General features: G+C 29.6%; 1 protein-coding gene across 1 annotated transcript in view; it reads left to right on the forward strand.

Moving 5' to 3' along the window:
• Window positions 1–6706: 6706 nt before the first annotated feature.
• Window positions 6707–16742, forward strand: part of LOC108693043 (THAP domain-containing protein 5-like) — a 16720-nt gene continuing 6684 nt past the window's right edge. Inside the window, exon 1 of the mRNA XM_018201696.1 lies at window positions 6707–7098. Within this exon, the coding sequence (XP_018057185.1) occupies window positions 7034–7098 (65 nt within the window). The 5' untranslated portion in view covers window positions 6707–7033. The remainder of the gene's footprint in view (window positions 7099–16742) is intronic.

Here is a 16742-nt window from a genome sequence, read left to right on the forward strand (position 1 = left end):
TTATTGAACAGATTCCTTCCAAGAAGCTCGACAAATCGAAAAAAAATCAATAGATAGGTTTCATCGGATGCTGATACTGATACTATGCGTGTTGCATTTGAAGAGCCATTGAAACGATCGCAAAAAATCCTAAAAGTTTCTTTCGATGATTCTGTTGTCTCCAATGACAGTTCCTGTAAATTAAGAAACTATTTTTTTATTATTTGATATATGTATTTGTAATTATATATTAATATATCAATTTCTATATTGCAGCTAATAAGTCTAATTTCCCAACAATGTAAAGGTAAAAAATTATTTACAACCCTCCATATAAAAATACTATTTAAAAATGTAATTAATTGTTTATAATGTAATAAATTAAAGTTGCTTCGTATGAGTTAATTTAATTTACATTTTTGTATGGTACCATTTTCAACTTTATTTTAAATTTTGTAGAAGATACATAAAAAAAAATTTTGCCGATACCTCTTCCAAAGTGTTCCTATATATCGAAGGAATGATGCGGAGATGAAATAATTAAGGCATCACAATCGCAATTAAATAGTAAACATGCATTTTCGCCAGCCTTGTAAGATGAAGCTAATTATTTCATAATATTTTAAAATGATTAATTGTGTATACTTTTGTAATGTTATGCAGTAAACTCTACTTCGAAACAGATCAATGATTCGAAAAGTATGAAAAATAATTCTCATATCATTAACAGTGGCATAAATATATATATCTATATATTTGTAACTTTATTTAAATTTCTGTAGAAAGGCAACAAATTTATCTACGATAAAAATTCCTGGCATCTCATCTATCAGCCCTGGGAAAGTCAAGTCAGTCAGGAGCGATAAACATCATTTGTCTGATATACAAGGTTAGTTAAGCTCTGTGTCCATAATTCCAGTTTATATCAATGTATATACACAATATCAAAAACTTATTAGGAAAAAAATGAATCTATTATCTATAGCTTTAAAATTTACAATTACAATCTGTATTGCTAAATAGGAATAGAAGTAAATTACAATAAGGACTTTCAATAGCATTTCCAAATGCTTATATTTATTAAAATTTACTAGAACTTTGTCCAAGTTTATACTTACTAGATTTATGCACTTGAAGAAGCTGAGACAAATCCTTCTTTTAAGGAGTGTTTCTCTTTTGAAAACACAAATTAAACCACAAATCGAGGTTCATTGGATAAGTCTATTCTGAATGAATTAATGAGTGGTGAGCACACATGTTGATTTATGCTTTCAAAGGAAAACCAATAAAACTATATTAACTTCTATGACTTTAAGATTCGGTTTCACAACATCCTAATTTATTAATAATAAACATTTTGTTCTATTGGGAGTACAAATTAGTTCGGTCCGTTTTTTTTGTGCATTTATTTCAAAACAAAATGAATGAACAGATCAATTAAAGTATTGTCCATCGCTGCCAACTATTTTTTCCTATCTCTCAGGTAATTTTCGAATTCCATCTCGAAAAAATGAAATCTCGTCTTTGAAAGCGATCCAATTTTGGAGCCAATTTTCAATTTCTGCGAAGGAAGTGACTTGCTGCATCCTTCGGAACAACCAGTAATCAGAAGGAGCAATGTTCAGAGAATACGGCGGGTGCGGTGAAACATCCCATTTGAGCGTTTCTAAATATTTTTTTACGACTTTAGACATGAGGCCAAGCGTTGTCATGAAGAAGAATAACTTTTTCATGTCTTTGCTTGTATTCCGGCTGTTTTTCACGCAATGCACGGCTCAAACGAATCAATTGTAGCCGATACTAATCGCCAGGTTTCAGGAGCTCATAGTAAACAAGACCCTTTTGGTTCCATCAGATACAGAGCATGATCTTCGAACTATGAATGTTCGGCCGTGATGTTGATGTTGAGGTCGGTGGCAACGATTAATCGGGGTTAGCGTAGTATTTTTTCTTCTTCTTGAGGTTGTCGTATATAATATCCACTTGTTATCTCCAATCACAATCCGATGCCTTTTCTCTGTTGTCTTTGAATCAGCTGTTCGCAAGTGAAAAATCGCTTTTCAACGTCTCTCGGTTTCAGTTCATAAGACACCCAATTTTCTTGTTTTTGAACATTCCCATGGCTCTCAATCGTACAGAAATGGCTTGTTGAGTTACTTCTAATGATTCTGCAAGCTCCTCTTGCGTTTGACTCTGATCTTCTTCGAGTAATACTTCTAATTCTTTGTCTTCGAATTTTTTTGGCTGTCCAGAGCGAGGCTTTTCAACGCTGAAGTCCTTGAAACGTCGAATCCATTCCCTACATGATTTATCAGTTGGAGCAGTGTCACCTTCGCATAAACTTCGACAAGCATTCGATGGGCTTCAACCGCACTTTTCTTAAAACAGAAAATTAAAACCTCTCGCAAATGCTGCTTAATTAACACAAAATTCGACATTTCAAACACAGTAAAAATCAAGGTTTTTGTTTGAAACTCAAAGCGATATAAACTGAATATTATTAGATGTTTAATCTCTCTGAAACCGCAAAAATCAGCTAAACCATTCACAACAGCTGAAGCCATCTTTAGGGAAACGGATCAAACTAATATAATACTAGAAAAGGAAAAGACTATTATTTACACATTAAGCTACAAAATAATATAAGCAATAATAAACAAAGAGCATTAAAACGCTCTTTATTGTGAAATATCTCGATTCGAATTTGTTAACAATTGGTCTCACAGACATTTCGACCATTATCCGATCATCATCAGTATGAAACATAAGTCGATTTAAAATAATAGTTAATAACAATTTCTTAATAATGAAATTTATTGAGAGAATTACGATCGCATGGATGCATATATAAACTTGAATTTTTATTCTTCTTTACAATGATTTGTTTGACCATTCAAGGTTTACACGTTTAAATTTGTTACGAATGATCGTAACATCGTTCTATCTTCATTTAATCTAAATATGATCGTCTTAATATACAGAAATTCTGATTAATAACATTAGATCAACAACAATTGGATCAACAACAATTTTTCTAATATATAGCATATATATTAATAAAATATTTAATTTTCAGATTTACTTCATTCACCAACAGTATAGAAAATGAACCCTCAACGAAAAATCATAATAATTGCTGTGATAAACAAATAATTTCTTACAGAGGAACATTACTGATTTGTTAATAACTCGTCTCTTTAATGTCTCTTTCTTAATATTATATTTTTATGTTATATTTATATTTTATTTTTTAAAATACATAAAATTATTTTAAGTAAATGCACATCACAAACTCACTTTCCTGTTTCTATAATAATAAATAATAAAAAACAATAGCCAATGTTGGTAATAGTTATTGTGATAACAGACAGATTTGACTTTATTAAAATATTAATAATTATTAATATTAGTTCAGTTTTTATGTTGCAATTTCTTCATATCATTACAGGCGAATGCAGAGACTATATTCGTAAGGAACTGAAAAAATTATCCAGACAAATGTACGCTATTGAAGCTCTACTAAAAGAGAGGAATGCAGGATGAAGTGATGAGGTTGTAGCAAGAGCTGTTTGCCTCTAATGACGCTGAAATAATTCTTGCAATGCGAAAATCAGTTGGAAATGAATACCAACATGAGAAAACAATTTGTAAGTATATTCATATTGTCATATTTATTAAATATTACTTTACTTGTATTATCCGTTAGGAAAATTGTGTTTTCTCAGAAATTTACTCACCATCTTATAATTTTTAAATTTTATATTCAATTTCTCGTATCATCATTTTTTTATTTATTAAATTTGATAATTTTATATTGAACATTATTGAAAAAAATTTAATATTAAAGTATGACATAATGCAAATAGAGAATTAAATGGCAAAATTGCTACATAAAAAGATGTATGATGGTCGGTACCAAATTAACCATCGTGTATTTCATTTTCGCTATATACAATACATTTCTTCCATTTATAATATTCTATTTGTTATATTTTTGTTATATTTCTTGTAACTATATTATAGGAACATATGATATGTCGAATCGGAGGTTCGACGGGTAAGCAATTTATTAGAAGATACTTTATCACAAATTATCTCTAATGAAGTAGCCACTCAAATATCATGGATTAGAAGAGGTTAGAAGAATGGTGTAAACTTTAAATCCAGATCCAAACTAATATAATAGATAATATAGATAATATAGATAATATAGATATCCAAACTAATATAATAATCGGTAACATTTATTCTATTTACCTACTTTCCCATAACAACAAGGTTTAAAACATTTTTATGAGATTTGTGAGAAACATAGTCTTTTGCATGCAATCTTCGTGGCATCCATGAAATTCATCATAAATGTTATTTAAAAATATCGATGAGCTAAACATAATACTACATATCAAAGTATTGTATAAAGGCTCCTACAGCTTACAGATAATTTTAACAAGTGTGAATTACATAAATGCGAAAATTATATTTAAAATTAGATTGTAAGATTGAAGAAGAATGTCTACTGTTTCTGATATCAGATAAATGTCTAACTAATACATCTTAGTCGTTTCAATATTGCTCGGTGGTAATTAATAATTTTGGAAGCTTGGTTGCCCATAAGACTATAATATGCAGAGCACTATAATATAGGTATTCGCATCCGCTATTTTTAATCCTTTTCACTCTCTTGTTCCTTTATCCAATCCCTTGTTCTCTCTCTCCGCCACTGAGCTGAAAAGATTGAAGAGAAAAGAGAGAAAATTGAAGAGAGAACAACGAGTGGGGAAAGGACTAAAAATGGCGGATGCGAATACTTTTATATTTGTTTGAAATGTGCAAGTTTCTCATTGATTATTTAAAAAAAAAAATTTACATTGATGCAAAAGTGGAAAAGTGTAATCAATCAGAACAAACCTTATATTTAATTGATTAAAATATTATTTTATATTTTTATTTTTATTAATGCAATTATTTTAATTGTACATATTTCAGATTTGATGATGAAACGGTTACCAGGTTCGACGTCTGCCAAATTAAAAAAAGCCATCAAAGAATGGTTCTGTCGCTCAGATAACAAAATAAGAAGCGTTACAAAATAAAATAAACAATATTAGTATAAACAATATAATAAAAATATAATAAAACATTACTATATTAATTACTATATTAATGATACTATATATAATTTTTTTTAATAAATATAAAAAATATAAAATATATAAATGTAACATGCTACATATAATACAAATGATAAATATTTATATATTTTTTAGAGTAATAATTTACTGATTTTTATAAATAATAGTCTAATGGTATTTTTTCTTGGGACTGCGCAGTAGTGTTTCCATAAGAATATATACTGTTAAAATTATAGATTATATATTTGCACGGAGGCAATGCAAATTTGAACACGTTCTTATGGAAACACTGGATGGGTGCAGTCCCAACTGCGCAGAAAATGCGTAAGAAAAACATAACCTAGAGATAGATTTTCCCGATTTAAATATTTCCGCTATTGCAAGATGCGCATGCGCGCTACATTCTAGAATGTCTGTATGATGGTTGACTTAAAGTCGATTTACAATCGTCTTTAAAGTGAAACATTGTATGACTTCAAGACATTTCCAAGTCGTCTAAAGTCGATTTATGAACATCCATTTTTCAGACATCTAGAAGCTATAGTCGACTTAGAGTCAACTTTGTGCTAAGGTAACCTTATATATCAAGTACATTAATCGAATCAATACGAAAATTTTTATTCATGTTGTAATAATACAGTTGTTAACAATTGTAACAATTGTTACTATTATTACAACATTGCAAATGAATAAAAATTTTTGCATATGTACTGATTCGATTAATGTACGAAAGACTTGATATATAAAGTTATATTTTTTAATCATTTCGAAATTTATTACACGAAATTTATTTCATTACACATGCATTGACAATTTATATCTAAAGTATTAAAATATTTGAAAAGTTACATTAATAATTATGTCACTTATCATTAACGATTTGTAATTTTATTAAAAGTGACCACTGATGTAGACATATTACTATCACAAGAGGTCGAAGCGTGATCAATATGGCATATAGATACACCACAATATTGTGTACGACATACGACTACGACTTACGATTTGCGACTCGATTACGATCATTATTGTGCTGAAGCCATTATTGGTGATATGAATGTATGTGCTTTCTCGATTGGTACTGTCATTGTGTGAGCACGACAATCGACAATCGTAAGAGACGAAGAGACGACCAGACTCTGGTAGTTTTTTAGGGACTTCAGTCCATTCCATTCTCCGTTTCTCTTGATTTTTCAATCTCCCCGCAAGTTATGTAAGGATCCTTATAGCCTTTATGAAGGCTGCTATGAAGGCTTCTTTTGGGTTTTCCTTTCCCTCTTTTGGCGCGCTGCTACCGTCAGATGGCAGCAGGCGTCTGAATGGGGGGGGGGGATCCGTGCAATTGCTTGCATCATTCGTAAATCACATTTACTCTCTCATCTACTTTACATCTAATGACATGAACCTCAAGGGCCCAATAACAGTCCGATGACTGCGGGGCCAATCAACAAGAAAAAGAAAGGGTCTTTTACATAGAAATCGTAGATGATCGTGGAGTCTTAAGTCGTAGGAAACTGACCAATTCTAATCGAGTATTCTCCTTATATTTGATTGTGATTGGTTGGTTTCCTACAAATTAAGACTTCACAACCGTCTACACGATTTCTATGGATGCTTTCTATTTAATGATACAAATCGACACAAGTTAACACAAGTGTCGTTCTATCTTTGCCATTCTCAGAATATCAAGGTTAGAACATTTGTGTCGACTTGTATCATCAAATGGAAGTATCCTATATAGAGGACCCTAAAAAAATCCCTTGATTCTTTCTAATACACGGTGGCACCTGAATGATATTTCCGAACGCAACCCATGCGATAATCGAGTATTGCTGAATATTGTAAACGACGCGTTACATAAAAATCACATTACAGTGATGTTTTTTATTTTTTTTTTAACTTGTCAATAATTGTCATAAAAAATGCCATGTAGTGTAAAAAAATGTGTAAGCAATCTTAAATCAAAAAGTAAAGTACATTCTTTCCGGTAAGTAATATTGTAAGTATTGTAAAGACAAGTTAAATCTCAGTAAACCAACTAACAGTTATAACATTTATAAGAATTCCGCTAATTTTCATAAGAATTTTGAACCATTCACATCTAGTCATTAATTATATATAATTTTGTAGATAATAATGTTTTAAGAAGAAATAGTTTAGATCATCAATCTCCAGCCGAAAATAGTTCTGACTTCCCAATGTGCAATGTTATTAATTTGTTAGCTTATCGTCAGAACTATCCAACACGATCCAACACAAATATGTCATTAATGTATTCAGAAGATATTAATTCGTATATTGTTAGGAAGATATTTAACTTAAATATTAAATGATCAACATATAATAAGGGCAAAGCAGCAGTATGAACACCATTCTACATGTGCAATAATATTTTTTAATAGCATCTTTTCCTTCACCATTGTTCTGCTACAATTTTGTAGGTATCGTGTCTTATTAACATATCTGTATTCGAGCTTTAAGAAGTATTGAATTATCAATATCAATATGATAATTAGGGAGAACAGCACCTATATCACGGCTGAGTTCTATTCTGTATCATCCAGCCTAGAAAGTAGTTCAGTATTGCTCATCTTGGATATCTTGATTTTATTATTTTTATACATGATATGTACTTCTGAGTATATCAATAACATATTTATCGTGTTGAACAGCTTCGATGATAACCCAGCAAATGAGAATGGATTGAAATGAATTGAAATGGATTCAGATTTTCAGAAATACTGATTCACGAATGTTAAAATGAATGCTTTTCAATCTTGAATGCATTTTTATTTATTTATAGAAATTGCATGGAGCATATCTCTATGCCTTTCAATTTAAAAATAATATTAGCTTTTTCTGTTTCTATTGTGAATACTGTTCAATTCAAAATTTTGGATAGGAGAATGCAGTTTTTCAATCCAATTGAATCCAATTAAATCCAATTAAATCCAAAAAAAAAGTATTCGGTATTTTAAATACGCATTCAGATAGAAAAAAATTTCAATTTTAATTCATTCTCGTTTGCTGGGAAACCAACAAATAAATAAAATCATATCATTAGGAAGTCAGAATTACTTTTGATATGGATTTGAGAATCTAAATTTTTCTTATATATATAAATGCTATTGTTATCTACAAAGAATATAATGATTAACAGGTTCTGTATTTAAAGTAATAATAATAAATAAATTTCAATGTTAATGAGAGTCAGTGCGGAAGAGATTGTGCACAGTTATCAATAAGTAAAATTACTTCTTCATAACATTGATGTCTTTAATTTTGTAATCTTGAAAGTTTCAACTCGCTTTGAAGTCATCCTCAGCAATATTACAATTGAATTTCGTTTAATTTGCTTAAAAAGCGCCCAGTAAACGAGAATGGATTGAAATGAATTGAAATGGATTCAGATTTTCAGAAATATTGATTCACGAATGTTAAAATGAATACTTTTCAATCCTGAATGCACTTTTATTCATTTATAGGAATTGCATGGAGCATATCTCTATGCCTTTCAATCTAAAAATAATATTAGCTTTTTCTGTGCATTGTGAATACTGTTCAAAATTTTGAATAGAAAATGTAGTTTTTCAATCTAATTGCATCCAATTGAATCTAATTAAATAAAAAAAAGTATTTGCTATTTAAAATACGCATTCGGATAGAATAAAATTTCAATTCATTTTAATCCATTCTCGTTTGCTGGGTCCATCCAGAATGAATCATTCTCAGATTCCCAGAACTGTAATAGATTTTGATTGGTAAATGTATATGTTATTAATATTGAATCAAATAAAGAGGCGAAAGAAGCAACTCATCTCGAATAAAGCATTCAATAATGTAAGAAGATTTAGAAATTTGATTTTATTACGCGAAAATTTACATCGATAAAATAATGTGTTAGGAACATTTATAATAAAGATAATTTCAATACGTCTGAATGGTTTCATGTGTCATATACGTCTAACAAATATTTTATTGTATAGAGGTCAATTCAAAAGAAAAATATTGTGTCATAAATACATACAAAACAGAGAGATACATCAAGAGACATACATTAAGTCATAAAATAAAAAGTATAAGACTTATAACTATGATAAAGTTAGTTAAAAATGGAAATTGTAAAATCTAATTAATAAATTCAATAATGATAATGTAAGGAAATATCTGTGTGAGCCAACACTAGATATTCCTATATAATAATACATATATTAAAAATTTAAATACAGACGTTTCGATCCTAATATTAGATCCTTCTTCAATATAAAAATATTGATAACTATCCATAGAGATGTAAAATGTGTTTACTTGTCAAATCATCGTTAAATTGTTGTCAATAATTGAAAACTTCTATATCGCTTGTTATATTTTGTCAGATTTTGTCGGACAAATTGATCATGTTAGATGTACTTTACTAAAATTGAATCAATAGAATAAAATAGTATGATTAAAATTTAAAATTATATAAGTCAAATTCTCTAAAAACTTACATTAAAACTAGATTAATAATGATCTGTTACAAACTACTATGTGATTACAAAGAGATGTCGAGTGTGAGGTCAGAACGCAATAAGAATAACGCAAATATAGTAATAACGCAATAAGAGAACGCAACCAACAATACAAAAATAAAAATAAATGTAAACATAAAATTACTAATAAATATCTAGAATTTAAAACAAGGAAATTTTAAGCTTTGACCAATTCATGATACAAAGAGTTCAATAAATCCGTGTCATTTTGTAGATTTAAATCATTCCTTTGTTTTTTAATGAAAATTGCCTCTGAAATTAATCTTTTATTATTCTTCTTTTCTTCATCTAAAATTAAAATGTTATTCTAGTCAAAATCATAATTGTGCTTTCTATGTATATTTCATTGATGACAGACTGCGTTGCTGTGTTTCTATTAATGTGATTCCAATGTTCATTTATTCTTGTCTATAACAATCATCTGACACATAAAATGCGTCACAATTTTTATAATGAATCTTATATACTACGTTAGGACGTGAATAAACTGGTAATTTATTCTTCTGTCTTTTAATGAAGGAACTTAATTTGTTAATCCTCATGTAGGCCAAGCGTATAAACCGATTGTTTTTAAAAAATTTTTTGAATTTGTCGGAGATATGGATAATACATATGGTATGATAAAATATGTAATTTTTTCGTTTCATTTATTTTATTTATTATTGTTCACCATTAATTCTGTGTTATTAAATTGTTTGAATTTAAATAGTAACCTTTTTTGATATTCTTAAAAATTAAATCCAATGGATATCCGTTTCTTAATAAAATATTAATGATAAATTCGACATTTTTATTATAAAACATAGGACGCGACAAAAAAATTATTTTGTCATTTAAATTGATAATTGTGACATTTTATGGTACAATGGTATGGTACAATAAGAAAAGAAGTTCAAGTAATATATCGAGAAATTCGGCACTAAAATTCTCAATAATAAATGAGTTTTCCGGCGAATGTTTAAAATTTGTTATAATTAAGAGAAAATTTTTGTTTTTCTCCTCACAATGTAGAATTTATCACATCAGAGTCATAAATACATTGAAAATAATCTATTAAAATTAAAAACCAATAATGTAAACACTTTCAGAAATAAGTTTTCCCATACTTAGTACAAAATATTTAAAATGTAACGAAAAACAGATCTAATATAGACGAAATGAAATTTTAGATTCTTTACTAAACAATTCATTAAAGATAATCCACAAATACTGCTAGCGCGTGCAGACAAAGGAAATGTCCTAGTTATGAACAAATTTAATTATATTAACAAAGCTTTATTATCAGACACTAATACCTACACAATTGTAAAACATAATCCGAGCAACAAAAATTTGAGGGATCCAAAATCATTGTTAAAAATTGGAAACGACAAGAATTTGTGACCGACTACAATTATCTTAATTCGATGAATACAATATTATCGAATATGCGTTACCAAAAATTTAGCCAGGCTTCTTACGAATTATTATATCATCCATAGGAAGCCCTTTGCATAATTTAGCGACGTACTTTAGAATCTTAAACTTATGCCTTGAAGAATCGATGGAACATGTCAAAAATAGCTTTCAATTAGCTAAAGATATATCTCAGATACACTTATTGGACTCAGTTCTTGTATCACTCAATGTTATCTCTCTTTATACTAATGTCTGTAGATACGGTCATTGAGAATGTAGAAAATCGTTGATCAAATATACAAGATAAAATTAATTTATTTAAAATTAAATTCATAAAAGCAATAAAGTTAGTGTTCTACGTATTTCGTTTTTTCGTTTTTTCGTTTTTAACAGTAAGTATTATAAACAATTTTTTGGAGTATCTATAAGGTTCCCATTTTCTATTGCAGCGAATTTAATTATACAAGATTTGGAGAGGGTTTCTCTTAATAAATTAAAATTTATTTTAGAATTTTGCTACAGATATGTACGATATTGTTCGTTCCATTCAGGAACAAAATATTGATGAATTATTTAACTTTTACCTTATTAAGGGGAGGTCACTAGTTGTCGAACGATTCCTGTTCGTGCAAATTTCTTTGCGTCTTTCGGTAATTATAAATTATACTACATTTTATTATTTTTCAAAAAGTGCCAATATTTATTCAGAAAGTTGAAAATATGTTGGTGAATTTTTAGAGATTTTTTTAATCATTTTGAATACGTGAAAAAAATAGATTTTAGTGCCCTTGTTAATATGGATGAAGCATCAAATTGTACCTAGGGTAAGAATTAAGACTTTCAATGATTTTCATCCCAGACTGAAGTTCACAGAATTTGGGGATGACAGATTGAATTTCTTGGATCTAACTTTTTGATAAAAAAAAGGAAACAAATTGATACATGATTGATATCACAAATCGATTTTCTCGGCATCTTATTTGAACTTTTTTTCTTCCATGAAATAGGCACAATTATCAATTTAATTGACAGAGTAATTTTTTATTGCATTTTATGTTTCATAACAAAAATTTTGAATTCATCATTAATATTTTATTGAGAAACATCCGTAGAAGGATAAATTATCAGTTTGTATTTATTAGGTGTACAACTTTGCTTCCGCCGTTTTCCTATAGATGGCTTTAGCGGTAAGTGATGATCGAAATAAATAGATCATAGATGTCATACAATAAACTTGGACATCTGTCAACATAACCTCATAGAAACATTAGTCGATTTGTGTCTGCATCATAAAGTTATTCTCGATTGAAAATGTCAGAGCCCAATTCTCGTCATTTGCGGGAGGTTTTAATTTTTTGCTTCAATATGAAGAAATCTGCGGCTGAGGCTCATCGAATGCTCTCAAATACTTATGGTGAGGCCGCTATTAATGAAAGAACGTGTCGTGAGTTTCAACGCTTCAAGAATGGTGATTTTGACGTCCAAGGTCATGCTCTGTATTTGGTGGGACCAGCTCGGCGTAGTGTATTATGAACTGTTAAAACCGACTGAAACAATCACAGGCGATCGGTATCGAACGCAATTGATGCGTTTGAGCTGAGCATTGAAAGACAATCGGCCGCAATACAACGAGAGACAGGATAAAGTGATTTTGCAGCATGACAATGTTCGACCTCATGTTGCGAAAGTGGTCAAGACATACTTGGAAACGTTGAAATGGGAAGTCCTACCCCATCCGCCGTATTCTTCAGACGTTGCTCCCTCTGACTATCACTTGTTTCGATCAACGGCCTGGTTGACCAGCACTTCCGGTCTTATGAAGAAGTAAAAAATTGGATCGATTCGTGGATAGCCTCAAAAGATGACCAGTTTTTTCGACACGGGATTCGTACGCTACTCGAAAGATGGGAGAAAGTAGTGGCCAGCGATGGACAATACTTTGAATCATAAATGTATAATCAGTTTTTTATAATAAAGCCTTGAATTTCGGAAAAAAACGGCGGAAGCAAAGTTGTACTCTTAATACGTTCTAAGGTAACATACAAGATTCATTGTAAGGATTGCGATGCATCCTACGTGGACCAGACGAAATGATCGTTAAAGACAAGAATAAATGAACATTGGAACTACATTAATAGAAACACAGCAACGAAGTCTGTCATCATTGAACATAGAATTGAGCACAACTATGATTTTGACTGGAACGTTTTAGATGAGGAAAAGAATTATAATAAAAGATTAATTTCAGGAATAATTTTCATAAAAAAACAAAGAAATGAATTTTAAACCTACAAAAAATGATACGGATTTATTAAACTCCTTGTATTACGAAAACTTAAAGTTTCCTTGTTTTAAATTCTAGATATTTATTAATAATTTTATGTTTATTTTTATTTCTGTACTGTTGATTACGTTCTCATACTTGCGTTATTCTTATTGCGTTCTGACTCAATAATGACATCTCTTTGTAATCAGATAGTTTGTAATAGACCATCGTGAATTTTTAATATAAGTTTTTAGAGAATTTGACTTATATAATTTTAAATTTAATACCATTTTATTCTATTGACTTAATTTTAATGAAGTACATCTAACATGGTTTCAGTTTATTCAATAAATATAACAGACGATATAGAAGTTTTCAATTATTGACGATAGTTTATGATTTGGCGACTTGGCGAGTAAACACATTATTTTATATCTCTATAGATGGCTATTAACATTTTTACATTGAGAATGACGCAATACTAGAGTTGAAACGTCTGTATTTAAATTTTTAATATATGTATTATACATGAATATCTAGTGTTAGCTCACATAGGCATTTCCTTACATTATCACTATTGAGTTTATCTGTGGAGCCTTTTATTGTAATTTAAACTTTTATATTGGTAATTATTAATTAATAAAGCTATTTAACATTGTAGGCGTGAAGACCATGTCTGAATACAAATTTAGACCATTTTTTGCATATGTACAGTGAGTGCAAAAAGTATTCGTATAGAGAAAATTTTTTAAAAAAGCTTTATTTTTAAAGAGTAAATATTATATTATTTAGCGAGAAATGGATTAACAAATTAATGTCAAATCGATATCGATACAATGATTTCAATACTAATTCGACATCTTGATTCATTTTTCACTGAATAATTAATTTCGCTGATAATTAACAATTTATTCATAAAGAATAGACTATATTTCTTGAAATTATGTATACCAAAAAGATGTGTATTATTGAGTTATCCAGAAAGTTCGTGCCGATTTTGATGGAAAATTGAAACGCAGAAGATTTAAATTTTAGTTATATTTATTAAATTATATAGGTGCTATTCTGTTCTACAACTTTTCTCCATCTTTCAGGCAACTTGAAAATTCCGTCCTTCCAGAATCTCTTAGATTTTTCAGCGAAAAACTTTTCTAAGTGATTTTTTACCTCGACCAAAGAGTTGAAGCTTTTTCATTAAGGGAATTTTGTAATGATCGAAATAGGTGGAAATCAGAGGGCGCGAGGTCTGGTGGATGGGATAGAACATCCCAATCGAGCTCCAACAACTTTTGTCGAGTTATCAAAGACACATGAAGCCGCGCATTGTCCTGATGAAATACGATGCCTTCCGATTCGCTATTTTTGGACGTTTTTGTTCAATTGCTGTCTTCAATTCATCTAATTGGGAACAATACTTCTCTGAATTTATTATTTATTATTTATTTATCGTCTCGTTGTTTGATAAAAGTTCATAATACAGGATTCCTTTCCAATCCCACCAAACACAGAGTATGACCTTTGGATAAAGATCGGCTTTTGGGGTGGCTAAAAGGTGGTTCATTCCGCTTTCCCCAAGATCTTTTTCGCTCAACTTATTGTAAGCTTATTGTAAATGATCCATTTTTCATCCCCCGTCACTACTTGCTTCAAAAATGGCGTCGTTGCGTTTATAGAGTCGCAAATGAAAATGCGATCCATCAGATTTTTCTCCGTTAAATCGTGGGGAACCCATACATCAAAACGGTTTATGTAGTCAAGCTTCACAAAATGCTCGTGGATGGTGGATTTTATCAACATTTCTGCTAATGTCGTATAGCGTGGGTTATGCTTGATCAGTGTTTTAATCTAATCTTCTGTGATGGAAGGCCTACCTGGGCGTTCTTGATCTTCAAGGTTGAAATCATCAACTTTAAACCTAGCAAATCACTTTCGCACAGTTCTTTCAGCTACAGCACTTTCACCATAAACAGTGCTTGTTTGCCGCTTGTGTGGCATTTTTGCCTTTCCGGTAAAAGAAAAGCATTAAATGCCTAAAATGCACTTTGTTTTCTTCCATATTCAAAGGCGTATAAAACTGACAAAAATTAACGTATCGCAATCAAATTTTTTTCTAAGTATGCCTGAAGTACCGTCTTTTATGATATGTACGCATGTCATTTGTTTTCAATCTGATATATTTAGATGTGTCCTTACGCCACCTACCAAAAATCGGACGAATTTTCCGGACAACCCAATAATTATAGAAAATATATCATCTGAAAAATCAGCGAAAAATTCTATTGAATTGAATGCTCAAAAAATTTGTACAGTCGAGAAATTTAGCTTCTAGAATCAGGAATACATGAATACGATCCTCATTTGTTTATGTTAGAACAGAATATGTATATATTCATTGTATAAAATTGTATAATTAATGTTTATTTTTTACAAATAAGACTTTTATAAAAAATTTTCTTGTTTACTTTTTGTTCTCACAGTATATGCGCTTTTTCAGAAAATATTCCAAAGCGAGTTGAAATGTTCAAGATTAAATAAAGAAGACATCAGTATTATGAAGAAGTAAGTTACTTATCGATAACTGCACAATCTCTTTTGCGCTGACTGTCATCAGCTTTAAATCTTATTTATTATTATTACGTTATCTACAAAATTGTATACGATATTGATGCAGTAAGAAAGAACTTCGTCCAAAAAGAAAAATTCTTTCTTACAATATAACTGACTAATTTAATAACATCTGTATTCACACGCTGTAGAACACGCTTTTATCGATAAATACTTCATACTTACTTTTTTTATCTCAAATTCTCTAATATATGTAATGTTAAATAAGCACTAACATTGTTAAAAACGCATCCTGAACGGATCATAGTTTTTCATATCAGTTATTATAAAATCAGATTTGAATCACGTTTATATGATATTTTATGTCAATAATAATAATACGGATATTATAGTAAACTCGATTAATGTGTAACGTGTAACAAAAAATTTCTATTAATAAAAGAAAATTGGAAGTGTTTTAATATACATATTCATTGAAAAATATATCAATAAAAATTAAATATTTTATTTATAATTATTAATTTGAAACTATTAATTAATATTTTGTAAAAAATAAATTATTTTTGTTTAAAATTTAGAAAAGTGTTAAATAACTGTATAAAGAAAGCGCCAAATGCGATTGAGGCTAGACATTGGTACTTATAAATATTTTTATGTAAATTTTAATATTTTCCAATTCATATATAAAATTGCGTATTATCGTTAATCGAACTTGAGCAAAATAACAAATTGAAGCTTAAAATAATATAAATTATAAATTAAATTGATTTGATAATGCTCATGCTGCTAGTATTAAACTTATTATGAAAAACCTCAGCTGGAATTCGAATTTTGAGTACCTATCATATAACTCTTATGACGGAAATGTGA

This window comes from Atta colombica, unplaced genomic scaffold (assembly GCF_001594045.1).
Source record: "Atta colombica isolate Treedump-2 unplaced genomic scaffold, Acol1.0 scaffold86, whole genome shotgun sequence".
NCBI lineage: Eukaryota > Metazoa > Arthropoda > Insecta > Hymenoptera > Formicidae > Atta > Atta colombica.